At 44.7% G+C, this 27,529-nt stretch overlaps 1 protein-coding gene across 1 annotated transcript in view; it reads right to left on the minus strand.

Moving 5' to 3' along the window:
* The window catches only part of LOC144818579 (uncharacterized), a 41,341-nt gene extending 14,129 nt beyond the window's left edge, over positions 1–27,212 (minus strand). Inside the window, exons 1-3 of the mRNA XM_078676119.1 lie at positions 27,114–27,212; positions 20,476–20,542; positions 20,327–20,374 (exon numbers count right to left, since the gene is read on the minus strand). Of these exons, the coding sequence (XP_078532245.1) occupies positions 20,327–20,374; positions 20,476–20,535 (108 nt within the window). The 5' untranslated portion in view covers positions 20,536–20,542; positions 27,114–27,212. The remainder of the gene's footprint in view (positions 1–20,326; positions 20,375–20,475; positions 20,543–27,113) is intronic.
* Between the last annotated feature and the right edge of the window lie 317 nt (positions 27,213–27,529).

Below are 27,529 nucleotides of genomic sequence, written 5' to 3' on the forward strand. Positions count from 1 at the left end.
CATGAGGAGAGTTGCGGCGATGCGTGGTAGGCGGCAGCTGGCAGGGTGGGCCTCTCTTTTGATTGGCTTCCGGGTAACTCAAGGCAGCATCAGCACTAGGCCTGGGCAGAGCTCATAGAGTTGCCAAGAAAAAACTCTGCCAAATTCTGGGGAGATCTGTGAGTAGGTGGAGTATTGCACGACCACCCCATATGAAGTCATTGGGGGCCAGGCACCCCTATTGTTGCAACATGTATTTGATGATGTCATTGAAGACCCGCCCCCATTCTCAATGGCTCTGCACAGGGGCATTCTAGCACACTAATGGTTGAGGTATGAAGTCCCCTTGGCTTCTGTGGATTGTTGGGGGCTAATAACCCCTATTGTTGTGACAAGCAGGTTCACCACAGCAGAACTGCTGAGAAGCCATTGGAGGCCCGCACCTTTCTCAACCACTCTGCACAAGGTCTTCCTGGAGCATTACTGATTGAGAGATGAAGTCCCTTTGGCTGCTGGGGGTAGTTGGGGGCCAAGAACCCCTATTATTGAGACAAGTAACTTGAAGTAAGTCCTCCATAGCTGGATCGCTGAGAAGTCGTTGGAGACCCCACCTCCTTTCTCAATCACTCTCCACAAGGGCCTCCTGGCACAGGACTGGTTGGGGGATGAAGTCCCTTTGGCTGCTGAGGGTCGCTGGGGGCCAAGAACCCCTACTGTTGCAACAAGTAAGTCTCCCACAGTCGGATTGCAGAGATGTCATCAGAGGCGTGTCACCTTTCTCAACCATTGTCTCATTGCACTTCCCGCACACATGTGAATTAACACTCCATTGTGGAGTGTGGAGTTTATAGGTAACTCAGCGTTCTCGGCAGAACGTGGAGTTGATGAATTCTGCAAACTCCGCAAGCAGAGTGGAATTTTACACCCGGCCTAGTCAGCTATAGCTGGTGACTTCATTTCACAGCATCAACTGCCCAGGAGACTGGACAGAAGAAGACAGCTGACATATAAGCCCAACAGGAGGAGTTGTGTTGTGCAGTAAAGTGAACATTTCCAGCTTCCACTAAAGTACCCCAAGGCAAAAGGTCAGTGCGCATGGGGGCAGGAGAGCCAGTGGAAGCTGATTTAGTGAAAATTAAAAACACTAAATACAGACACTGCCTTGGAAATAAGCACATAAGTTTAGAACTAGTCTCTAAAGGGGAGAGTGACAGTGTACAGGAGGGCATGGTGGCAGGGTCACCCCCTGTCTTCCCTCCTGAAGCAAGCACTCTCCATATCCAAGAGGGCATGTTTGGCACATCCCAAGCCTGATACGCCAGCCTAAATCTAGGAATAAATTGAAAGAAACTCAAAGGAATGTGATAAATTCGGCTCACCGCGTTAAAATCATACCACTCGAAGGTCTTTCTTCTAGGTTCAGGCTAAAAAAGGAGAAGAGAAACTCTCTAAATCCTTTAAATCTTGTACATCAGCCCCATTGGTTAATAAATATGTCATGGAAACAGGACAGCAGAGCCTGGCAGGAGAATCAAGCTTAGGGGTTAAGAACAGATTCCAGGCACTGACCCAGGACCTCTCAGGGACAGACAAGGAAGGAGAGACACAACCATCATCTCAGAGAGTGAGAGATAAGACAGAGGATTCAACCAGACAAGCAGGTAAACAAACTTAGGGGTCGATTAGGATGGCGGGGAATCCGCATCCTCCGGGCCGGTGGAAGCCACCGCCGGCCCGGAGGATGCGGTCCTTGAAAACACCCACCGCCAGATTAGGATGGCGGTGGGATCAGCGGCGGATGGCAGGTCCGTCCGCCGCTGATCCGTGGGGTGTTGACCGCTATTTGGTGGCGGTGTCTGCAAGACACCGTCAGCCAAATTAGGATGCGTGTGGAAACATGCTTTTCCGCTGCGTTTTTTCCGCCGTGGAAAAGCATGTGGACCTTTGCTTCTGGGGGCCTGCGGGCCCCCAGGGTGAAGGGGGGCGGGGGTGCACATGGGGGGTACCTGTGCTACCCCCCTGCATTTGCATGCACAAAGCGGCAGGCACCGCACGGTGCCTGCCGCTTTGTGCATGCAAATGAAAAGCATGCACTTTTTAACCTTGCGGCGGGTGCTGCTTGAAGCAGCACCCGCCGCAATGTTAAAGATACAGGATGTGACCGCCAGGGTGGCGGTCACATCCTAATTCCTATGGAGGGATCGCCGCTGCCCTTGCGTCCGTCCGCCATCCTAATCGACCACTTAGTTGGTAACTCTGACAGAAGAAATTGAAATAAAATTTACAATCTATGAAATAAATAAGACCAGGACACAGGGTGCTTGTAAAACTTTAGAGCTTAAAATGAATGACCTTACGGAGAGATTGTGCCTCATGAAAGCCTCCTTAGTGAAATTATATAAAGATGTTGAAGACAATCACAAAGAAATGTTGTCACTAAAAACAGGGGAAAAAAGAGCTCTGTGATAAGATGGAGTCTTTGGAAAACAATGCAAGACGGAACAATGTAAGAGTGTTAAATAATCCGGAAGGGGCTGAAGGAGGGAATCCTAAAGGCTTCTTGGTTATTTTGATTAAGGAGTGTATCCAATCAGTAGACCTGAATGAACTGGAGGCAGACATACAGAGAATTCATCAGGATCCCTTATCTGACTAAACCAAATAAGGGAAAATCTAGGAAGGTACTGGTCAATTCCAAGTCCTACTACTTAAAAGAGCAGATTCTATCAGAAGCCCTGAAGACTAGTAGTTTTTTGATTAGGAGAGTGTCTTTCTGCATTAGATCAGACATTTCTAGGGTGATCCAAGATAGGCAATGGGAGCTGGAACTAACATGGAAGAAATCAGATCTTTAGCAGCTACTGTCCAATTGAAGTTTCCTGCAACTCTGAGGGCAGAGCCAAAATCCACGGGTGTGGCATAGGAAAACCCACTGCAAAGCCCATGAAACGCCTCCAGAGCACAGAGTAAGGCAACACAGCAATTTGCGCTGCCTTACCTCATATCCATGAGGCCATTCAAAAATACTATTAATCAGCACTAGACAAAGGGTATTTGAGGGTCCAGTCAACCCCCAGTCAACGCCCAGCGCGGTTGTGCTTCCTCCTTCGTCCGTGGCTTCCTCCTTCGTCCGTGACGGAAGCCACGGACGAAGGAGGAAGCACAATCGCGCTGGGGGTTGACTGGACCCTCAAATACCCTTTGTCTAGTGTTGGCTCATGGGGCACTGACTCCTACCTCCCTAAGCATACTACATCAGTATTTCTGTATTAGCTAGGGAATTGTATAAATATAAAGTATATATCTATACACATTGATAACAACATTATCATCACACTATTTTGTACATACCCCTTAATATATCTTTTTATTGTAGAAAGACATTAGTGAGTGACAGGGGGATCTGACCCCGGTCCTGACGAAGGGGCATGACGCCCCAAAACATGTTGACCCGCACAGGAAAGTAAGCCCATTAACCCGCTTTATATTTCCGAATCACATTTTTTAACAATACCAGCCAGTCTTTATTAAATAGTTTTTTCAATCACCAGGCCAGGTATTTTTTTTATAACACCACTTATTTATATCACCCCTGACCCTACTGACACTCACTCCAATTTACTCACATAGCACTCACATTAAAAAGGTGCACCAGCGTAGTCGCTTGTCGTAGCACTGCCCCGTCCCGCAGCGCGGCGGGAAGACCCCAATGATGAAGCATGACACCAAGGGCCCTTTTGGTGTGTGAGGGGTATTTTAACACACTTTGTGTATTCCATCAACAACAGGATACACATTGACCCTACGTGAGGTGGACCTTGTTGATTAATAGCACTTTTGGAAGAGGAGGACGTGCCCACCTTGGTGCCACCCAGTACCACCTCTTCACTCCCCCTTTTGATTTTTCTACTGCCATTCAAAAATACGCATAGTGGCTTTGCGTGGCCTCATAGATATGAATTTGTAAACTGCATTGCTAGAGCATTATAAAAAAGTGATGCTTCAGCAGCAGAGAGGGCTTGTAAATATGCCCCTTTGAGTGATGCATGTAAAATCTGGATTCAGGTTAGGTGGATCGTTGGAATTCCATTTTACAGTGACTTTTCGCATTATGGAACTCACCCAGAACGCAGGATTGTTCGCAGGACATACTAGCTAGGCCTTTAAGAGAAGCTGGGGTAGAAAGGTGGGGCTAATTGGTGGAGGGGATAGCTTGGTGTCATGGGAAATACTATCTTGGCTCACAGACATCAGACTTTCTAAATTGAAGATCTATCAGCTGGCAAGTTGGCCACACGGACTGTGTAATGATGGTGAAAAAAGTCCAGAATGGGAAGTGAAACTGTAAAGCACCCCCCCCCCCCCAGAAAAAAGAGGTGGCAAAATGGTATTGGATGCTGATGCAAGTTGCTGATGGAGCCTTTACACTGCCAGTGGAGATCTAGAGGTCGGACTTGCTATTGCTGGATCTAATTTATCTGTTAGGGGATGTTATGTTATGTTATGTTATGTTATGTTATTTTATGTTATGTTATGTTAAATAAACGTTTTGAGTGCGCGAATACCCTGAGGTGTTTTGGCGCTAGCTTTGTAGGCTGAAAGACAGCACCAAATAGAACAAAATCTATGGCAAGTATCAATGTCTACTCTTAGGGCCATATTTAAATCTGCACCTCTCAGGAGAAATCGTTTATTAAAAATACACGGGGCGCACTGGCTCTGAAGAAGCTGTCAAAGCAGGGTGACCAAGAGGCGAGGTGTTGCCCTGAATTCGATCTGGAAAAGGCAGATGGCATCCATTTATTCTGACAGTGTCATATCATCCAACTCTTCTGGAAGGAAGTGGGTAAGGTTATAATAGACATAATGGGAAGAGAGGCCAAGGTAAGCCTTGAATTGGTTGTTTTTGCATTTTAGAAGGTGAAGGGCCTGAAAGAAAAGTACAGAAGAAGCTGTCACAACTTTTATTTATACTGGTGTTAATTGTACATAAAGAAATATGCATAAAATGGGTGTCCACTAATCTACTGACATGCAACGCCTTGGTTGGCTAGACTGTGGTAGTTGCTTAGGGACAAGGATAGAGACATGGGAGCCTTTCCAGATTTGGTACAAGCAGATCTGTGGGGGAAGATAAATAGTGAAGATATCTGTTAACACTATTGTTCAAGGATTAAGATACAAATCAAAAAGGGAGGAGTGCAGGGCTGACTACGAAAGCCCCTGATGGATTGCTGGATGAGGCTTTGACCAGGATAAGGGGGCTCTTAGTTGGATTTGGATCTGCCTGGTTCTCCCAATGGACTCCTTGCCTCTTATTGCGAAGGAAGACACCAAAAAAAGGCATGCCTCCCTTTGAATTGTTAAAGAGTAGGAGGTCCAATTCTAGATCTGTACGTGGGTGGATGATGTATAACAAAGGCTGGGTGAGGGTTGGTGCAGGCCAACAGTGGAGGAAAAAGGAGTTAGAGTTGCAGGCAGTCCTCAAGTAGAGGTTTGACAAATTACATAAGACCAAGGTTATTGAGTTTAAAGTGGGTGATTGGATAAGAGTGAAAGCTCCAACTGGCAACAAACAATGGTTATAACAATGAAACAATGAAAGTCATAAAGCTCTTTTACAATTACTGGCCTGGACACAATGGTGAGACATGTAAAAACAACAGCGAAGCACAGAAAGTGTACATACGAATGACAGTCCTGTGATACAAAAGTGGGAAAACACTGCGGTCCGAATCAGTTCAAGTGAACGGGTGACTCGCCCAGAGTTTCTTAAAACATTTCTTAGTTAAGTGATACAGCGACAGTTATTACATTTCTAACTTCCCCTTACCTTTGGAATTGCAATGTGGTACTCATGTCTAATTGTAACTCTTTGAAGCCCTGAATGGAAATCCTTTCTCAACTTATTTTTGTATTTTGCTTGCTTCTGTTATGTGCTTCAGTACTTTCCGGGATGGGAATTTGAGGAAAGTATCTTTTGTGAAAAAAGGGACATGTATGGTATCTGTCCATCACCCATTTCACCTGCACTGTAGAAAATACCTGGACATTGTAGAATAGACTAGAACAATGGAACCTTGCGGTCACAAAGTTCTAGAATGCAGTCTGAGGAGTCTGCATGCTCTGGAATTGGCAGTTGGTATGTTGTGGCTAAGGTGTATGCAATAAACCTGATGTTTCTCTTCACTCTCTGGTCTGCTTATTGAGTAACCCTCTTTTATGATTTTAATGTTTAAAATCGAATAAAGCTCATTTTGATTTGATTGAAATAATTCTCTTATCTTGCATTAGATGTGTCCCTAAACCGAGTCTAAGTTCTGATTGTGGCGTGAGTTCTCCTTTTTATTGCTGCAATGGGTCTTTTCAATGAACCTTCTCAGACAAGGGGAACAATCTCCTTTCTATACACATGAAATTAATTACATTGATATAGATTAGCCCACAAGGTCATATGCAGACAATCAGGCTTGTTGAAAAATTGAAAAAGACGCACGATTACAAGGTGTGTGTTAGGATGGAAAAACGTCCTACTGCATGGCGCTGGAGAGTTTGCCACCCAGCCGATTTCACTATAACAAGATATTGTGTTTTGACCTCCACTTCATTACACATGACAATCATGCATGTGTGTTGAGGCCTGTTTTGACTAGGCCTAGGCGGTAAACTCCGGCCCGCAGGCAGAGTTCACAGAGTTTTGCCTACTCTGCGCTCCGCTTGGAGCATGGAGTTCAGCGAAAACTCAGCCTATGCCGCGTAAAGGAGTTTACCAGCGCTCAGTGCCACCCACTCTAGTTTTTAAGCTCCTGAAAGCTTCGTCATCCCTCTGTGGGCAGACCATGTCTGGGCACCCCCCTTACCGTCTCCCGATTGGTGACACCACCTGGGTGAGTGGCGCAGCCAACACTGACACAAGACCTGCTCTGTAATGGAAGATAGACGGACAGAGCGCTGCTGCTACCTCTCCCCGGTTCCTGGATGTGATAGTGGGGACGGAGCCCTGATGTGTTTCATAAGGCTCGGTCAGAGCAGGCATCAGAGGAAATCGCCGCCTGCTCTCGGTGCCCTGGGATCTGTGGGTGGATTGTACCTGTGGGAAACTTCAGTGCGGTTTGGGTGGCAGACTCTTTCGTGCTGGATGGATTATTCTATTAAATGAGGCAGTTGACACATGATGAGATCAGCGAGGAAATATGTCCATGGCCACTAGACACTTAGCAAGAAGGATATTTTGTAATAGGGCAGCCTGAGTAAGTAGCTCAGGGGGCTAATGTGCCTATTGTAGCGATCATTCTTTAATCGCAAGATGCGTGTCATTAGTAGGGCTGGCATAGCCTGCTAACCTTCGGAGGTAGATATTTTGTTGTTTGCTGATTCCATCTGCTGTTATTACAGTGCTTCCGTAACGTTTAGGTGCTTTGACAAAATATTTTCCGCAAATTAAAGTCGCCATTCAAATGCATTGATTGTGTTGAGTAAATGAGTATGGCAAAAGCAACGTATATTTTTTAAGTCAAGATGGCGCCGGCAGCTGACAAGCACATGGGCATGGGTTGCCTCGCTTTTGAATGGAAATGTTTTTTCTGATAATGTGTGTAGGTTGATATTCTATAGTTGTCTTTGAAGGGTGTTTTTCTGAGCCCTAATGTACTCATCTAAGCTAAACTAATGTGACATAGTATTGTGAATGTTTCTCTGTATTCATCGTTTTATTTTGTTTTCTTTGTTAAGCTCGCTACTGATTGGTTCATTTCCTTCTATTCAAAACCAAATAAAGGTAAATAGCAGCTTGTTCCAGCTTGTTCCAGCTTGCACATCATATATATTTGCAGTGACTGGTGTTACATTAACACAGAAGTGTTTAAATTGCAATAAGGCACTAATGATGTATGTGTTGTCTGAGGATTTAGGCAGTGGGTGGAAAGATTAGTATTGAACACTGACATTAAAAAGCCCTGCCTTGGTAACAGCTGAGTCTGTGTTCAGATATCTGCTCTCCAGATCTGCAGTAACACCTATTACCTGTCAATCATGAGAACAGCTCGAATTTCATTTAATCCGGAGTCAGCTGTGTATCCTTTGTAGGGCCGGGTGGCGGAATTCCTCTGCATGCAGAACTCCTTGGAATTTCACCGAGTTTTTCAGCAACTCAGCAGTATTCCATGGAGTGAAACTCTGCGAGTTCTGCCCAGGTCTAGTTTTGGAAAGGAATGAGCCATGAGGTCGAAGGGTCACACCATATGCACCCTTTTTGCACAAGTTGGACTATTGTTACTTCTGTCAATTTGCTGGGTTTGAGAGTACTGACTGTGTACCTAGCAATACCACATTTATTGATCAGGCAGGCCTTTTTACCTGTTGCCTGGAAGGGAGAGGATCTACCTGCATCTCCTATCCTATTCAATTACCTGCCACGCCCTACAAAGTGGTCCTTTGCCCATATGCGTGCAAAACAATTCACACATGTGCACTATATGTGAGTCACAGGAGTATGTGAAGTATGTATGGTGCATGTGGCCTTGGTTTCACTGCCTTTCATTGTGAATGTGGTTAAATCCAGCTGTACCTAGAATGGAGAGAAAGCTCAGACAGCAGATGTTAATTGGATGGTCCATTCAGACATTCAAGGGATATTTATCGTGGCCTGACATTATAGTGTTTTAGGATAGGAAACAATGGGTCCCTTTGAAGTCAAAGTGTTCCCCCTGCTCAGCGCATTTGTTCACTGGAAGGGTGAAAACCCACTGGTTAACAGGTATCTGAGTGGGATAGCTTACATTTCTCTAATGCCCTACAATTGGGTTTCTTCTGAGAGGTGATCCAGATCCACCCCACTTCCCTGCTCACAATTTTGGTCAAGACAATGAATGGACCAGCCAGCGTGAAAATTAGAAAAATATCGAACTGTAGAGAGTAAGCCAGAGAACTACTGTAATCGAATATACAAAAAGCCTAATTTGGAATTTAACGGACAGGGTACTCCATCACAAATGCAACAGACTACCCTGTCTGTCAAGCCCTCGGTCCAGTTGTCTTATTTAGAGTCAAGAAATCTGAAATTTCTTTCGACAGAGCTGTCATCGGCTCCACCGATGCAATGCTTTTTCCGACGGCCTGAAAGAATAGGGCCTGTCAGAGAAAGGACTATACACCATCGAACCGCATTTAGGGTGGATGGTGTAAAGTCATTTTTTATTGACCATCACTGCCAAGAAAACCTGGCTGTAGGGACAGGAAAAAAAACAATATGGGAGAAATCTCTCAGGCTGTGTAGCATCATTTTTTTTTGTTTTTGAAAAAAACTCCTGCTTTAAAGTATTGTTGTTGAGAAACAAAAAACGTTTAGAAAATGTTGCCAGCCGGCAATCAAGGCCAGCGGACAACTCTAAATTTGGCATGCGGAGGGCCCTTAGGATGGTGGAGGTATAATCCTTCACCATCCCAACAGAGTAAACGCTGTCCACCAAACTCTAAATAACACCCAAAGTCTGTTTGCAACCTGGACATACCAAAAGCAACAGGACCTTCCAGTCAGTGCACCAAGATGTCCTTGCCAAAAGCCCTGGTCCCACACCAATGCCATCTGGGAGGTTCTTCTGATCTCCAGGGTTGAAATATTGACTCCCATTGTCTAGTTTGGAAACAGAACCTGTGGAAGATCTGATGAGCCTGGCAAGAGCGGCTATCTACATCCATCTTTAAGGGACAGAGCTGACTAACTGCAAAAGAGGGATATTGGAGGTTCCCTTACATGACGAAGACTCTGTTGAGAAAAAGTGAGGACTGCAAGGGACTAAGACATGATGGGCCTGAAATCTACTGCAACACGGTGTGTGACCCTTACAAAGATACACAGCGTGTAGTCTAGGGCCAGGAAGTGTTTCCTCAGAAGTAGACATAGCCGTCCCTGTGATCAAGGGTGTCCTGGAACTCAACCAAAAGAGAGCCCCACATGAGTGAGTAGCACCAAGAAGTGCTCAATTGCTACAACAAGCTGTGACAACCAATGTGGTTGGACTCTCAAGAATCTGCAAGTGACAAAAACAAGTCAAAGCCAGCTAGAGTAGGTTCACCACTGTTATCAGGTATGGGATCCCCACAACTGTGAGCACCTGTTTCTCCAGTGCACCCTCAAAAGGCTGCTGCTGCTACTTCCTGGGAGGCTGTTGGCACTAGTATCCTTTTCATGGTCCTTCGGATGGGCCAGAGTCAGACTCTCATGGCTCAGCAGACACCACAGCACACACTGCCTGGCTCAGTCTTGTTTCCACTGACAGTGACACTGGAGGCAGTGCCAATCAAAGAGACTGTACAGACTAACCCTGCAAGCAGTGCTGTGAACTTGACCTTTAAATGAGTGAGTGGTAGACTGCTCACTCCACTGAGAGTCAAGTGCTAAAATGGGGTACTTGGTGCTCATATTGAGGCAAATACCATGGTGGTTAAGCCATGGTATATGACCTTGTCTCTCACTACCTGGGTCCAGTAACTCTTTGCCTGGCCTGGGATCGTAAAGCAAATCAGGCATTGTTGGAAATGGGTGGGCGGTGGGTCACAAATAAATAATGGCTATGTGGCTCGAGTTGTGTCAATTAAGACCTTTTACCTCTGCTATCTTGAACTCTTCTATCTGTTGGACCCAAAATTAAACATCAAGTTCATGCCTTTAGCACTTGACCCTCAGGCTAGCTAGGCCAAGCAGATCAAGGTTCACTTGGGTGGGTGATGTGGAATAGTGCCAATTATGATTAATAAATCACTGCCCACACAATACTTTAGAAAAAGAAAAGTATCTTAAGTCCACACACACAACAAACAACAACTACACATGAAATTGTCATATAAACTCAGTGGTTCTGATGGGCGGAAACCCAAGTTCCCTTTTTCCAACCCAAGTGCTTTGACTATCTCTAGTTGGGCAGAGGATGAGAGGCTGTCTATTCCAGAAAGCCACCCATAGGTGGCACTCCTCAGGGGTATCCAATGTGGCCTTGGTGGGCGATAATCCCTAGGAGCAGAGGGTAGAGCATGCTCTAGCTTTCCTTAGTTGAGAGGTGGGCTCTGAGGCCATGTTGGTGATCCCTGAAGGTAGGAGTCATCATTTCCTCCAGATCACAGTGAATAGGGTCACTGCCACTGCTTTAGGGGATACCTGTGCCAGTCAAACCATGGTGGTGGAAAGACTGACTTGCCCAGAGCAATATTGGCCAGGACAGGTATGCAGGGTAACCCAGCTACATGAGCAGGAGTTTGTCCGACCTATTGCTCCATTCTCCCTAGAACAGAGTTTGAAGTGGTCCAGTAGAGATTGTCAGTGCCCAGAAGCAAATCAACTGCATCTGGGAAATGAACTACCACCAGTGATAGAAGAGCTGGGTGGGGCGGCAACCCATGGGATTACAAAATCTCTAGTTGTAGTGGGTACTGCACCCAGGTGGACAGTAAGGGGAAGGAGGTGAAGGAAATCCACGGAAGAGGGAACAGTGGATCAGGGGTTACCCACTCTGAGAGAAGAGCATGCCAAGACTGTCCCTTGTGAGGCCACTTCTGACATGATGGTGCTACCTGTGCTGTCGCAATAACTAAAGACATGAGCCCTGTACCAGGAAACCCCCTACAAGAGACACGTTAGCCTTGAGGGGGTGGTGGTTTCCCCTGGGAAGTGCTGACTTGCCAGGCACCAGTTCAGCCTCAGGCTACAGACCCTAGGTTGAGAGGCCGGGCTCAGGTCTCTCCCCTGAGATGTCAGAAGGGAGAGTGGAAGTAGGGTGTCCTTTACCTAGGGCTGTTGCCCCCACTCTAAAGGGCCTAAGAGGCCAGAAACATCTCAGGATGCCACCTTGCCAGCCCCAAGACTGGAAATGAGGCCGTCCCAAAGCTTCAGCTTGGAGTCTACACCTGGCAGTGGATGTCCAAGGGCCTGGCTCTTGACACTGACAGTTGTCAATGACCTCTGCTGATTGTTTTCCTTATCGACAGAGTTTTCTCTGGTTTGAGGACAGATGTCTGATCCAAGGAGCGAAAAAGGCCACACCAATTTGTTGGCCATGGTGGTACTCACAGATGGAGTCGAGGAGAAGGGTTCCATAGGTGTTAGTACAGTGGTGCAAGAGGACGGTGACAGAGGGATACAGATAGGGTGAGAGGAGCATAGTACTGACAAGTGTCACTGCAGAAGAGGAAAATTGTCCAAGTTCCATCACCAGAGGAGGGAATTCCACCAAGGTATTGATTAGTCTACACTAGCTGTTAGCCGGGGGCTTGGGCCATTTTGGAAATGTGCCCTTCCTGCAGGGTCCTCCCAGATGTTTGCCTTCTGTAGTTGTTTTTTGCTGTCCATTGGACTCTGCAGTTCTGCTCCTGCTAACCAGTGGTAACATGCTTGTACTCTCCCTTTTAAGTGATAAAATAGGCATATACCTAATTCTCATATTTAATTTACTCATATATCCCTAGCATATTATACAACATATACCCAGGGCCTGTAAATTAAATGCTACTAGTGGACTGCAGCACTCATTGTGGCACCCACTAAAGTAACACTGTAAAATATGTCTACAGGTCTGCCATTGTTGCCTGCGTGGGTAGTTTTAAAATAAACTTCGACCTGGCAAAATAAATCCTTTTAATATTTTTAAGCCACTCCTAAGCTAGGCCCTAAATGCCGATAGTGCAGGGTGCATAGTATTTCAAAGGAAGGACATGAATGTTTAAAGTTGTGCATGCCCTGGCAGTGAAAAACCTCCAAAGTCATTTTTCACTGCAGGAAGGCTGCCTCTTCCATAATGAAACAACGGGTTACATTATAACAGTTTTTAATGCTTACTGTCTGTTTGGAATCAACTTGAAATCATATTCAAGGGCTTATTTTAAATGTCGATGTAATGGGAAAGTTTGATTTCATATTACTATTTAGAAAATTACACTTTTTGTAAAGTCGTCATTTTCCTGCCTAAGCAAACAGTGACTTTTTTGCCAGTGTGCAGTGTCACCTGACTGGTGAATGATGAGATGTAGATTGCCAAAAGTAGCAGCTGTACCTAGTTGGGTAATGCTGTCCCCCTGGGCACCGATATGTGCTGAGCTCCCAGCTCTGAGTTCAATACAAATGTTTAATTCAAATGAATGAAAACGTGATGCTGGTTCAAAGTAAATTAGTTAATCAATTTTTTCATTTTATTTCTCTGTAATCCAATGCATTTCGGCAGTAATATCTGCCTTCATCAGGGAAACAATGTATCTACAATATTCAAAAGAAATTTCAATCAAATTAGCATCCGTGATTTCATAGAATTCATCACAAGTACTTCTTTCCAATACTTGACTATAGTCTCCTAAACTTTTCTAAATTTCTCTAGTGCGCGTTACTAAATAATTGTCCCCTTGCCATGAAGCTCCTGATAAATGTTTAAACTAACAACAAACTTGTTTTGCGCAGGCATAGTACTATGAGTCTGTTTCACGTGTGCTATTCGGTCCGTTTAAACGACCGCATTGCCCAAATTTATGGCCTCGCCGAATGCGCTGACTGATTACTAGGGTGTTCAAAACATGGTGAACGCGAGCACTAGGGAGGATCCAATAGGAACTTCATGCACAATAAAGTTAAGTAGTAAGCAAAAAAAAACGCAACTAGTGATATTAGTGCGCATGCGCGAGTTACGCTATACCGGAAGAGAAGAGATACAGAATATCCAGCGACAGAGCAGGACGCAGTAACACGCCGACGTGAGCCGTTAAACTATTCATCCCATAAAGCATAAGCGCGTAATAAAGCCCCGATTATTTTGTCCCTGGTTCGAGGGTTTTGAACACCCTAGTAATCAGTCAGCGCATTCGGCGAGGCCATACATTTGGGCATTGCGGTCGTTTAAACGGACCGAATAGCACACGTGAAACAGACTCATAGTACTATGCCTGCGCAAAACAAGTTTGTTGTTAGTTTAAACATTTATCAGGAGCTTCATGGCAAGCGGACAATTATTTAGTAACGCGCACTAGAGAAATTTAGAAAAGTTTAGGAGACTATAGTCAAGTATTGGAAAGAAGTACTTGTGATGAATTCTATGAAATCACGGATGCTAATTTGATTTAAATTTCTTTTGAATATTGTAGATACATTGTTTCCCTGATGAAGGCAGATATTACTGCCGAAATGCATTGGATTACAGAGAAATAAAATGAAAAAATTGATTAACTAATTTACTTTGAACCAGCATCACGTTTTCATTCATTTGAATTAAACATTTGTATTGAACTCAGAGCTGGGAGCTCAGCACATATCGGTGCCCAGGGGGACAGCATTACCCAACTATGTACAGCTGCTACTTTTGGTTGTTAACGTATCACTCCAGACGGGGAGTGAGCCCTGGAGGCACGAAAACAAAGCTTAAAAATAGGAGCAAAAGCGGTGCACGATCCTATATCCACAACGAGATGTAGATTGCTTCAGGTGGACAAAAGGATTGGGTGTGGAGAAATATTTATTTTCTTCCATGAGTAGGATGACATTGGGGTTGTGTCCAGCCCCTTTTTGAGCTTCCCAGTGTGCCTAACATTTCACTGGCAGGTGTAGCTCGCAACTATGCCTTCCTTACTTTATCTTTTTAGTGAGCTTTGTTCTAAACCCAGTGGAAGGGGAAGCTGCCACAGAACTAGTTTGGAGTACCCACTAGGGATGATTTGCCCATGATCACAGGTGCGCACCGGGACAAAGGGAGAACTGACCAGGGGAAGAAGGGTTCTGCCATGCTTGATTTTGGTGTAGACGTGCACTGTGGGGTAGCTTACATTAGAAAACACACAGGATATTCTGCAAAAGTGTGCTGGATCACCCTGGTAACTTCATATCCCATTGATAGGGATTGTCCAGGAGTCATCCCACCCACAGGCTAGCAGTGGGCATAAAAGTGCCATCCCCAGTACCCCTCACAGAACACTCCTAGACCTGTGAAGATCAGAAGAAGGATTGCCTTGATGTCTGACTCCTGACAAAGACTGGGCCTGATTTCTTTGAACTCAGGACCCCAGAAGCGGCTCCAAGGTTCAGTTGGCTGATCTCCTTTTTGAGCTACAGGGACATAACAAACTTCCAGAAACCTTTTTCCTGCAACTTACCAGCTGACCAGTTCCAACTTTACCTGCCCTGGACCTTGATGCTGGCCTCTGTTGTAGTTTTCCTAAGCCCCAGTGGTGCCTCTCAGGGCCTGGACCCTTGGGTGGTGTTAGAGTGCACACCTCCAGTCCAAACTGCAGAAGCTGGGACTTAGAAACTGTTTAGGGCAACATCCCTCCAAAGAACTGAGAAGAGACCAGGAGCATTACTGAACCGAAGCCGTCAATGTTGAATGCCAGTCAGATTCAACTTGCTGGTCTGCCCTGCTGAAGGAGTTCAGACTTCCAGAAACATTTCTAAGTCTGAATGTAGAGGGCTTCAGTGGATCTGATGCTGAGCAGCTGCCAGCCGACATAAAGGCCTTCCTGTGCACAGACTTCACCCACTCTGAGCTTTCTCTCTTCCGTTAATAACCACTCCAGGATCTCACTCTTCACCAACCTGCTGTCATCAAGCCCTGTATTGGATACTGCCTGCAGTTTGCCCCGCCAATAACTTGTCGATGACCCCTTTTTTCCAGAAAAAACTTTAAGCCCAAATTGGGTAAACATTCTAGCTGGATGAACATGATTCCTGTATCCAACCCATGCTCCATTGCTGTTGGTCTTAACTTTTGCCTTGGTCTACCATGACTACGTAACCATAGTTGGAGCTTTGAAAGCTTTTGGCGCTATTTTTAATTAAAATTAAAAAAATTCTTATCTCCTCTTTTACTAATGTTTATTTTTTTGGTGTCATTTTATTTATTAAATGTATTCTCTTTTTCTAAATTGCTTTGGGATTTTTCTTTTGTGTGTTTTCACTTTATTACTGCTTGAGTACTGAATAAATACTTTACAAATTACCTCTAAGTTAAGCATGTCTGCTTTTGTGCCAAGCTACCATAGGGTAAAGCATAGGTTTATTTAGTAGCTTTTGTATTTCATCCTGACAGGGACTGTGTATATTATTTGAGGTACCTTCCAACACCCCTCAAATAATACTCACATGTCTTACACCACTATTCAGGGTTTACTGGGTTTACTGGCAGTCCTGCCTGCTTTCTTGCATATGTGAGCTTCGTCCAATGCAAGTCAGGTCAGTACACAAGTCAGTTACAAATAGGGAGAACAGCTGACAGGTACACTGAGTGAAGACAAGAGTCCTTGAGCCCAAGAGGCCATGAGAGACTGGAGGAATGAATGGGTGCTAATTCAAAGACCACGACCCGAGACCAAACATATCTGATGCAGAGTAGTTGTTTATAGTCCCTGGAGTGCAGTGGTCAGCATCCGTAGAATGTAGTGTCATCTGGAAGGTTAGTGTCCTTTGGTTGCTGTGTAGGGTGCCCAGTTATTGTTCTTACAGAGCATACATTTTGCGGTGTTAGTATGCGGTCTAATGCAATAAATGAGTGTCTTTAGGATGCCATTCAGTGCAGCTGGTGGAATTCCAGATGCCATGTACATATGTACGGGGCTGGTGTAAAAAAACTTTGTTCTGCATGTGTTACTCAAGAAAGGACCGCAAAATCTATCTCCAAATAGACATATGTGAGACAATGACTATTTGCAGATTCACCTTCACTTTTTTGCCCAGGCTTTTTGACTATCAGATAGTAGTGTTATGACTCTGTAGTGAACTGTGCCCTACTGATCATGCTTCAGTGCATGTGCTCTAACCCAAAAAGTATATACTTAATTTGTTTACCCTCAATTGCCATATGTTAGCTTAATTATAAGTCCCTAGTATATGGTACCAGTGGTGTCCACGGCCTGTAAGTCAAGTGCCTCCCATAGACTGCAGCACTTATTGTGACACCACGAGTAGGACAAAGCAAAGCATCACTCCCAGCCCACCATTGCCGGCTGGCAGAACTGGTTTTACACTGCAAATTCATTTATTCAATGGCAAAGTCTAAACCTTCTTTTTTACTGTTTGTAAGTCACTCTTAAGGCAGTCCTACTGAGCCCTAAAGGCAGGGTGCATTACATTAGAAAGAAGGGGATGTGTTTTAATAACTTTACATGTCCTGACATTAAAAACTCTTCATTGTCATTTCTATGGTTAGAAAGCTAGTAACCTAATTTGCGAGTATGGAGTTACACACTGACACTCAGCAGTGCTAACGTCTGAATGGAACTACTAAATATGATACTTTAAGTTATCAAAAGAATCATTGTGTTCAACCCGACTTGTTGCTCAAGTTGAATTTAATGTAACAATGGCTACTTTGTTACCCAACATTTTATAGTAGCGATTTATGTCTGCACACAGCTGCTGTTCTCGAGACAGCCTTCTGCACTCATTGGGAGAGCAGGGAACAACTCTCAGGAAAGAAAACAAAGGACCTGCTGAGGGAAGAGGTGTGACCTCCTCCTGGCAGGATGACCAGAGTGGGTGTGAGCCCAAAGGCGAGCTTCAAAGGGGAAGCAGACCTTAGAAGGGCAAATGATAATCACTTTGAGGAGGGCTGCTCATCTTGAGGAGAGAGGAGAAGCCATTGTCAGGCCAGTTTTGCAAGGGGAGCACAACCCAAATGTAGCTACGCCCCTGGATTGGGCTAGAGAGCTCCATACAACAGGATAAGGGTTCTCACATTTAGGGAGTGGGCAGAATAGTACATTCTGAGATAGCTAGATGGCACACTTCATAGGAAGTCTATCAGGCAGGAGGGGACCTTTTAGCTGATGTGCTAGTTAGTTGCCACATCCAACTAGGCACCTAGCGGGCATAATAGTGGCATCCCAGGCACCCGGAACTCAGATCACTGGAGAGATTTCCCTTGACTCAGAAAAAAAGAGGCTGCACCAAAGCCTGGACTCCCTGGAGAGTTGTCAAAGTGCAGTGTGGTAACCCAGCACAGAACTAACTACAAGTGAAAGGGAACCGCTGGTTTTTACTGTAACCAAAGACCAGTAGACTAGTGGCAACTAGTTTTGTGCTGGACTATACCTGGACTTCCTGGTAAGCCAACCCCTGAAGCCAAAGTTTCCCCGTGCTTGTGGAGCAAGGTGTGGCCACAGAAAAACCCTTAACACTGGCACAGCATCTTTAAGCATCTTCAGCGTCCTGTAACCCCACCACCAGGGTCACTTCATTCACTTCTACAGCAGTTCGCCATAGGACCTGGAAGTGGACTGGAGAGCTTAAGCCAAGAGATAACTATTCAACTGCACCTGACTGGTCCCTGTGAATGGCTTCCTATTGGAGTTGGTCCACACAGAAGTGCCCACATAGCCAATTTCAAGTTACTTGCTGTGGCTGACCTTAAACCATGAGTCACTGAAAAATTACAGAGATTATTGCATTTATTGGAAAGCAGTGATATATCTTTTCTTTGAAAAATCATAGTTCTGGAACCTTCCTCTGAGTTTTTGTCTTTCAGACGTTTATTTAAAGAAAAGAAATCCACCCTATAAATTGGTATTGGAGTTTAATTGTGTTGCATTTTCTTTTTATTTCATGGTTTTGGTACTTCTTTATGCTTTACACTTCTTCCTTTGATAAAGCCTAACTGCCCAGAGCCGAGGCTACCCATGAGTGGGCTATGGTATAACTAACAAACCTGACTGGACCTGATACAGAAGTGCGACTTTGTTACATGGGGCGATCACACCACTCCAACAATAAACCACTTTTCTCACAAAGTAAAAATGCCAAATTGCATCCATCATAGAAAAACTGATTGTATGTACTCATGTTGGGTATCAGAAGTTGGGTCTCTAGTTAGCAGAGGTATGCACCCTATCCAAGGAGGGACCACAATACTAGCCATTGTAAGTCAGATATATAACCTAAATTAACCTGTGCTCACCCTCTGGTAGCTTAGTACAGAGCAGTCGGGCTTAACCTTAGAGGGAATGTGCAAAGTATTTGGACACTTAAATTACAGTACCACAGTGAAAACACCACCAAAAGACTCCACACTAGAAAAATAGAGAATATTTATCTGAGTAAAACAAGACCAATATGACCAAACTCCATTAAATATACCTCAAGATATGAATTTTTAAAGATTAAATCCAAAAACAGTGCTTAGCAGTCCATAGCGCTAAAAGGTTACTTGAGGTTGCGTTGGACCGGGACAAATCCAAAGTTCAGACCGACTGTGATAGAGGGCAGGCTGGCTACAGGACCCATGCAGAAAGTACCTTGGATGGAGCAAGCGTCGGTGTCGAAGACTCACTGCGTTGGTTCTGATTCACACAGTCAGGTTGATGTGTTGAAGTCGAGCCTCGAATTCGGGTCCTGTGTCATTGACGAGCCTCGCTGTCAAGACCTCGGATCGATACTGCATTGTCATCAAATCTCACTGTTGGGACTTGGATTGGCGCTGAGTCGTCAACAAACCTCACAGTTGGGTGCTGTGTCATCGTTGAGCCACGCATGGATGTCTTCGGATCAGCACTGCATCAGCTTCAGAAGGCACTGAGTTGATTCCAATAATCGCAAAGATGACGATGCATCGATGTTGGAGCAAAACAGCTGCAGAACCCACTTCTGAGGCTCAAGACTGGAGGGGTACCTTAGACAAGGGAAATCTCACAGATGGCAGAGTCCAGCAGCTGAAGTAGAGTTGAAGGAAGTCTTTGATGGTCTGAGACTTCAAGAACAGGGTACAAGCCAGCAAGCCCTTGGAGACACTTGGGTTCACGGATGTAGAGAGCATGTCCAGTCCTTCTTACACCCAGGCAAGAAGCAGCAGGCAGCAGGCCAACACAGCACAGCAGATAGCAAAGTGGTAGTCCCTTCTACAGTACAGCAATGCCGACGCTGATGCAGTGCTGAACTGAAGACATCCCTGTGCGCTCGATTATGACAGCTGCCATCCATTTAGATAGAATTGTGCAGCCCTGCTATATGACCACTCACTTTTTATAATACAAACAAAAATTACCCATTAACAATATTTTGCGTGTACTTTGTCTTTACAGGAAGGAGAACATCAACATCAGCTTTGCATGGCACCTATCAATGTTCATATAGGAGTGTCCATTATGCTAGCACAGCCTAAATCTTTAGGGGTATTTCAGGCGGTTAGCATCACACTGATCAAAAAATCATTTACAGAAATATTGTATTACAGAACTATCCAGCCTAAAATATTGTTTACAAAAATATCATTCCATTCGGTGTAGAGTGTCCCTAGAGAGCTATTTTTGTAGAATATATTTAGACCACAATATTTATGTTAAAAATACCACATCATTTTTTTACCACACCAATGAGGTTACGCAAGACCCTTCTCACCTTATATGGGTCCTCTTCTGACCTGGCTGAGCGTCCTGAATGGGATGCCTGTCAAGGAGAAAAAGTCAAAAGGATGTAATTCCTTTCATCTTTTCAATTGCGTCCAACGGGCACAGAATTAAATTTACATAAAATGAACAAGCACCTACCGGCAGAGTCCAAACCACCCCAAGGAGGCAAAAGCAGAGTAACGCCGTCTTCACATTCATTATCGATCTACAGATTGGAACAATACTTAGGATTAGATACTGCGCAAAGGTGAGAGCAACAGAGCTCTTGCAAAAATTACAACCTGCTTCTTTGTACTTTGCCAGCACTGGATTCCTTGTCGGAACCTTTAACTTGCAGACCAGACACTCAAATCCAATATGAACCATTCCTAAACCTCAGTCAGTTCTAGCTGAGCCTGACAATATTACTAAACAAACACAACCAAATATAGGGGCATACTTACAAGAAAATTGACTGTGCAGCCCTGAACTAATTACAGCTGCCTAGCGTCAATGCAAGAACCCTTGCACAGACCCTCCAGGATTTTGCGATTTTGCGATTTTGCGGTTTGCCGCGAAATCGGCACTTTTATAAAAATGCCGCGATTTTTACAAAATTGCCCGCGAAATCGGCACCTTTGTAGAAATCGCTGTATTTTTACAAAAGCTAATCCGTGCCGCTATATAATAGGGGGTCTGTTTATAGGGGAAATGGCCCCTTGGCCGCCTTGGACCGGGCCTGACTTCATCTTTCCGGGACCATAATGTGTTATTTGCTAGCAGTGTTTCCTTGTACAGTGTCTGAAACATGTGGCCAATACGGCTCTAATCACAGCTGCTCAAAGGCCCGTTTAGACAACAGATGTTAAAGTCAAAGGTTAAGCCATTTAGGATTTTGATTGATGACATGTATTTATAGATTGAATGGGATAATGTGTTTGGAGACCATAGATTTAAATCCTCAAACAGTACATAACGGCCGGATTCACGAGACGCTAATGCCAATTGTCACATTTGAATCGCGTTTTGAATCTCAAAACATATTATTATTATTTTTTAAACCGTTGACCGGGAATAGGATAAATAGTTTGCTGACACTAAAAAAGCGTGAACCCTGACGCATTTGCATTCTTTTAAGATTACCATGTAGCAGCTGACATGCTGTTTACGTCAGAGAATATTGTTTGCTTATTTAAATAACCAATACATTATTCTTAGAGTGCTTTCCCACTATGGCAGATCCTGACGTTTCTCAACCTTTAAGTGTTTGTTGCTTCTAGAAAATGTAGTACCTGACAGCAAATTCTAAAATCGAATTCCACTTGTAAAATTAGTTAAAGATTACACCCAAGCTGCATAAATTGGAGGTAATTGGATTCTGCGACAAAATCCACTTCCACCAGAAATCAGAGTTTGGAGAGACTGGGCAGGCAACGAAAGTACGAGGTGTGACAGGGGGAAATATGAAACTAGTAACAAAAGGAGACTCAAACTCTTGTGTATTCTGCATTTGAAAGCACCACGTTCTAACAAGAAGAAGCCATGCAGACAGTACATATCTTACACATTTATCACATAAGTGTGTCACACACCTGCAAACTAGATACAGAATGGTTGAAGGTTTTGGGCACAGCTGCTGCATTAGCGAGGCGCTGACACTGCGCTATAAAGCGCCACCTTGCCCCACGCAACGCGGGACGCCTGTAACGCTGTTTTGCTGCCCTGGGCTGCTGATGGGCAGTCTTTTGCTTTTTGAGGGAAACGAAGTGTCTACATTGTAAATAAACCAAATATACATAGCTTCAAGTTGTTAAATAACTAAAAAAGCTAAGAAATCTGTGTTTGTTGTAGGAAAAATGGCCAAATAATATGCCGCAAAATTGCAGCTAAATTTCTATATTTGTGCCGCTAAATTTCCATTTTTGTACCGCTAAATTTGCTAATCCATGGCACTATATCCTGGGGGGTCTGCTTGCACCATAGTGCAAGGGTGTCTGCGTTGTGGGAATGATAGTTTATGTTAAGGTAGTTGTCCCTTCCTGCACATAAACAATCTTAAATGGCGATTTGGAACTGCAATGTGTGCTGCTTTGTGCTGCTGTGCAGCGCACATAGAAGTTGCAACACGTCATTTTCAAAATGACTGTTTATCTGCAAGACGGAACACCTTCCTGCACATAAACAATAATGCATGGCGTTGTGCTTGTGCTCTTTTTATGTGTGCAACACAATGCAGCACACATAGAAACAGCAAAAATGAGGAGAAATAAAGCATTTCTCCTCGTTGAGCCATGCTAGGGCCAGATTTATTTTGATCTTATTTTTACCGCTGCCCCATATTTACGCCATCTTTGTAAATATGGGGCAGCATCAAAATCAATGGGTGTTGCGGTGGAACGCCCACTGCAACATCCATTGCTCACCCCTTTCACGCTAAGTATAGCGTGAAAGGGTGCCTTGTTTACAAGGCAGCGTTAAGCCACGTTAAGTGGCTTAACACTGCCTTGTAAATAAGGATAAGCCCGTATTGCAACAGGAATATCGAAAAAAGTGACGTTTCTGTGGTGATAGGGACATGTAATTATGCCCTATAGTGTCACCAGATCACCTTGTCTCTGACTAATTAGAATCCCACCAAAATCCCAGAAATTTAATAGGTAGCAAGACTCAGAGAGCACTAGATGACCATGGTAAAAAAGTGATATACAAATGCCTGTCACTACCATGTCCTGCAGAGTATCTGTTTCCGCATCTCAGTGGCCTGTCTGCAGGACTGTCTTTAGATACATCGATGTCAGACTCCTCCAAATGAGATTTAAAGGGAGCTGGTTGGTACAAATAGTCGTCCGTAGAACCACAACACCAGATTTCTATTCCAAAGTGAGCTCCTGCACCAATCGGTGAGATCTTTAGAAAACCACTTGATCTCATTGTGCTGCAACAGGAATACCATGTGTGCATAAATGTGGAGAAGTAATTCACAACCCATCCCCTACATTATTGTTGCCCAACATACACCTGTTGTTAAAGGCCCTCATGTGAGATGCTGGCCCGAGCCTCATGCAAGGTCTTTAACCCCTTCCACGCTCATGACGAGCTGGGCTCGTCATGGTGTAGCCTCCTCGCACGCTCATGACGAGCCCAGCTCGTCATGAATAATGGAAAATGGAGGATCCCAGCACCGGGGGGGAAAACGCATAGCAGCCAAGTGGTTAAAGAGGGAGAGTGCCTTTACCAACCTGGATACACCAGAGCAGAAGCGTTGGCATGCTATTAGAACAATCCACCTCCTGAGTGCAGAATGTTGTAAATTGTAGGGGGTGGACAGAAAGAGAAACATTGTGATGTCAAAGCAGATGTCTATACTGACCAGTAATGGCCCTTTCCACCCTATTGTGTTCAAGGGCGTACTCAACATTCAACCGTTCGAATTCCTAGATTATAACTGAATATTTACGACAACACATTGGAAATTAATCATTAGCAAGAGGAGAACAATGGAAAATAGAAAACCAAACTCCAGTTTCAAGAGAGGGATAATAAAAGAAGATGGTGGGGGAGGGTTGAAGCTAGAATGTGAGAGAAACTGCAACGCAACATGAAATGAGTTTCAGTAAAACAACAGTTTTATGATAGTGGCATAGTTCACGATGAAACACACAGGGTATGAAGCAGCTCCAACCCTGAAAAAAAATCAGAATACACGTTTAAATAGAATCAGGAAGTGATGCTTGCATGCAGCTGATCAACCCCCGATAAGGTGTTGAAGTGCTTTGCAGCAGGTATCAAGCTAATTGGAGGGAGTGAGTCAGATTGCCAGTTTTGACTATAGTATGGCCTGCAAATGCAGTATAAATTCCATACATAAGGACCAGAGCTGTGCACCTATGTTCTTAACCACTGCTCCTACGCATGAGTGTGAGGCAAAAAAATACATGAGGAACAGGACACGGCCATAAAGGCAGCCATGTCAGTGATCATGCAAGCGATTACTTACATTCTAGGAATAGTGTTAACATTAAGTGCTCTATTTAACCAAGGAAGTACTGGCGGCAGTGCTGATCCCCCAGGTAATACTATATATAGACAATCTGGGATCAACAAAAGCCCAATCCTTAGTGCCATTGCTCATCTACCACTTTATTTAATACTGAGTTGCTGTAAATGAGTTCCGGGTTAATGGGTTAGGTTTCGCAAAGGGAGAAAGGGTCTAATCTGAGGTGGCATGGTGGGCAAAAGAACAATGGGTTGTAACGCTACCCTGAGGGATTGCCAGTGGTTAGACTTATTGCAAGCAGCCTCCCATCACCTTTTTATGTTTGATGTACCGCCCTAAGTGGCGAAGGGTATGCCCAGACATTGGTCTCTTGCTCACTGTGCTACTGGAACAAAGCTACACCCAACCAGGGTGAAACTGGTCTTGGGTTGCTTGTGTTCTGGTTCAGAGAGGACCTGGCTTGGCTGTTCAGGCAGAACTGCTCCTTTTGGAGCAGGGTCAAGATTGATGTCAGTAGTTAGACTTATTGCAAGCATCCTTCCATCACCTTCTATGTGTTTAAAATGTCTGTATAACCTCTATGAGTCTGAGTCGGCATGTTGTTTGTAATCATACACTAAACACATTTGAATAATTCTTTGGCCCACTCCCACAATTTTGGTGAGTCAAAAACATTTCTTTCATTTCATAGCAGCTCCTCGGCCAATGCACGTACTTTAAAAGATCCTGTGCTTACTCAAAATTGAGTTGCGATCTGTTTTATAAATTGCTCATTTTGGAAAAAGGAGTGCAAATCTCGTGGTCATTCTTTCGAAGTCCTCCGAAAGCTTGTCAGGAAAATACAAGATGTCCCTGAAACCCCGGGGCTTATTTACAAGCCTCTGGCGCCACTTTTTTTTTTATATTTCTTTTTATTAGAACAAACATCAGCAGAAAATGTAAGTTACAGAGGATCAGTTATCCCAACTGAGTACACATCATGGGAACATAGGAATAACAGAATTCAAAACAGCATGTCAGAACTTCACAGATCAGGGGATTCTTCCGGGACCACAGTCATAGGCGGTTAACATATTTCTCCTCTGTAACTATTCCAAGGCCCCCAAATAAAAGACCATTTCCTAGGTCATCCCCTCGCAAGGTAGGTAGTTTTCTCCCTGAACATACTCCAATCCAGATCATTTTACCATCCTTCCAAGGAGGGGGGCTGCTCCGCTCCACATAGTTGGGCAATATTGCGCTTGGCGATCATATAGCACAGTGTAACCCATTGCACCTGTGGATTATTTAAATCAGTAGGTTCCCATATGTTAAGTAAACATCTCCTCGCCTCCGGAGACAGGGAAACTCCCAAAACTCTTTGTGTAGTTTTATGTGTACTACTCCAGTAGGTGGTGATGTATTTGCACTCCCAAAGAATATGCATAAAGGTACCAAGCAGACCACAATGTCTCCTGCATTGTCCCGTCTCTGACAGTCCCATATGCACCAATCTAGGTCCCGTAATGTAGATCCTGTGTAGAATCTTAAGTTGGACCAGTCTGAGGCGCGCTGGGATCGCCACCTCTCTCGGAGAGGAGACAGATGCCCGCCAATCCTCCTCATCCAGCTCTATACCATCCTGCGTCCACTTGTTTTCAATGCCTCTGGGGAGTCAGTCCTGTGGTTTATCAGTTTTTTGTATATAAGAGAGATCGTATTATCAGGAAGGTGCCCATCTAGCACTCTGTCTTCCAAAGGGGAAGCTTCCGAAGGTTCCATCCCGTCGGGCAGTAATGAAAGAAGGGAATGTCGAACCTGCCCATACCGAAAAAATTCAGATCGTGCAAGTTTGTATTCCCTTTGCATCTCATCAAATGATTTGATCTTCCCCTTACCCCAGATGTCTCCGATCGTGGAAATGCCTATAAGTTCCCATCTGTCAAAGCCTTTCGTATTCCACAGCTTACCAAGCCGTTCAGAGTCCCACAGGGGGTGGCCACAGTCAATTTGTTCCTCCACCCCAATGAGTCCGTGACTACATGCCAGACATGGACGGAATGCTTAGTGGGACTGGTTAATGTCACCTTGTTAGGTCGAGAATACAGGGCTCTATTATAATTATTGCCGGGGAGAAGCCATTTATCCATGGCATAGCCAGGATCATCCACCCGTCCATAAGTGCAGTGATTGATTGCCGCCAGATGGGCAGCCCAATAATATCTTTTGATATCAGGGGGGGAGAAGCCCTCGTCGTACCAAGAAAAAGTAAGTTTGTGCAGCGCGATATCTTGCGCCACTTTTGAGTAGGTTTTCCCATGTTAAAAATTACGCAAAAGTGGCACAAGGGGCTTGGAAATCTGCTCCTTAGTTCCTTACCCATCAATAATGGAAGCACTTAGATAACAGCTATCAGTAATGTTTCTTGTGAAACAAACTGGGCCATTCTATTCACCCTGGAAGTGCCTAGGGATGGATTTGTTCTCTCTGTTGAGCTATAGAAGTCACCTAATTTGCAGTAGGACACAGTACCAGTGCTTTAAATGTGCCGGTACTGCCCGGTACTGAGTACCAGCACAGTTTTATTTTGAGAGGGAGAGTACCGGCACTTTTCAAGAGTGACGTAATACATTTAATTGACGAGTACCAGCACTTCTCAGAAACAAGTCTGGTTCAGAATACCTGCACTTCTGCTTTTCCATTTCAAGCACTGCACTGTACCCTTTGCAAGACACAGGTTATATTCTGCAAACATAACTCCCTCCACCTTCACATTAGACACACTATAACAGCATGGTTCCCATTAATGAAGCCACCCTACCTTCCGCTTGACTCTGGATCAGGAGAAAGAGTTCCCTGGTTGGTGAAATGTCCCCGTGACTGAACAGCAGGACGCTTGGTTCAGTCCTTTCTGAAGGGGGGTGAGGTCCTCTGCTCGCGCACTGTCACCTTCTGGTATTTAAACGTTCTACCAGTCCCCTGGCCCTGCCCAATCTCCGGAGAGCAACCAGCGTGACGTCATGAGACTCCTTTCAGTGCCGGTCCTCCCCACCTTCTCCCACGCGGTTTACAGAAGAAACACCTGTCTTAGCAGTATTGGTTTAGCAAACCGGTCCACCCATTATCAGCATGTGAAACTATTGTAATACTGAACTTTAAATTGCACTCGATCCTCTTTCTATACAATTCTGGACTGTAGCAGTTCCCCCACACCCCTCACACCCCCCCCCTCCCCCC

This window comes from Lissotriton helveticus, chromosome 2_1 (assembly GCF_964261635.1).
Source record: "Lissotriton helveticus chromosome 2_1, aLisHel1.1, whole genome shotgun sequence".
Classification (NCBI taxonomy): domain Eukaryota; kingdom Metazoa; phylum Chordata; class Amphibia; order Caudata; family Salamandridae; genus Lissotriton; species Lissotriton helveticus.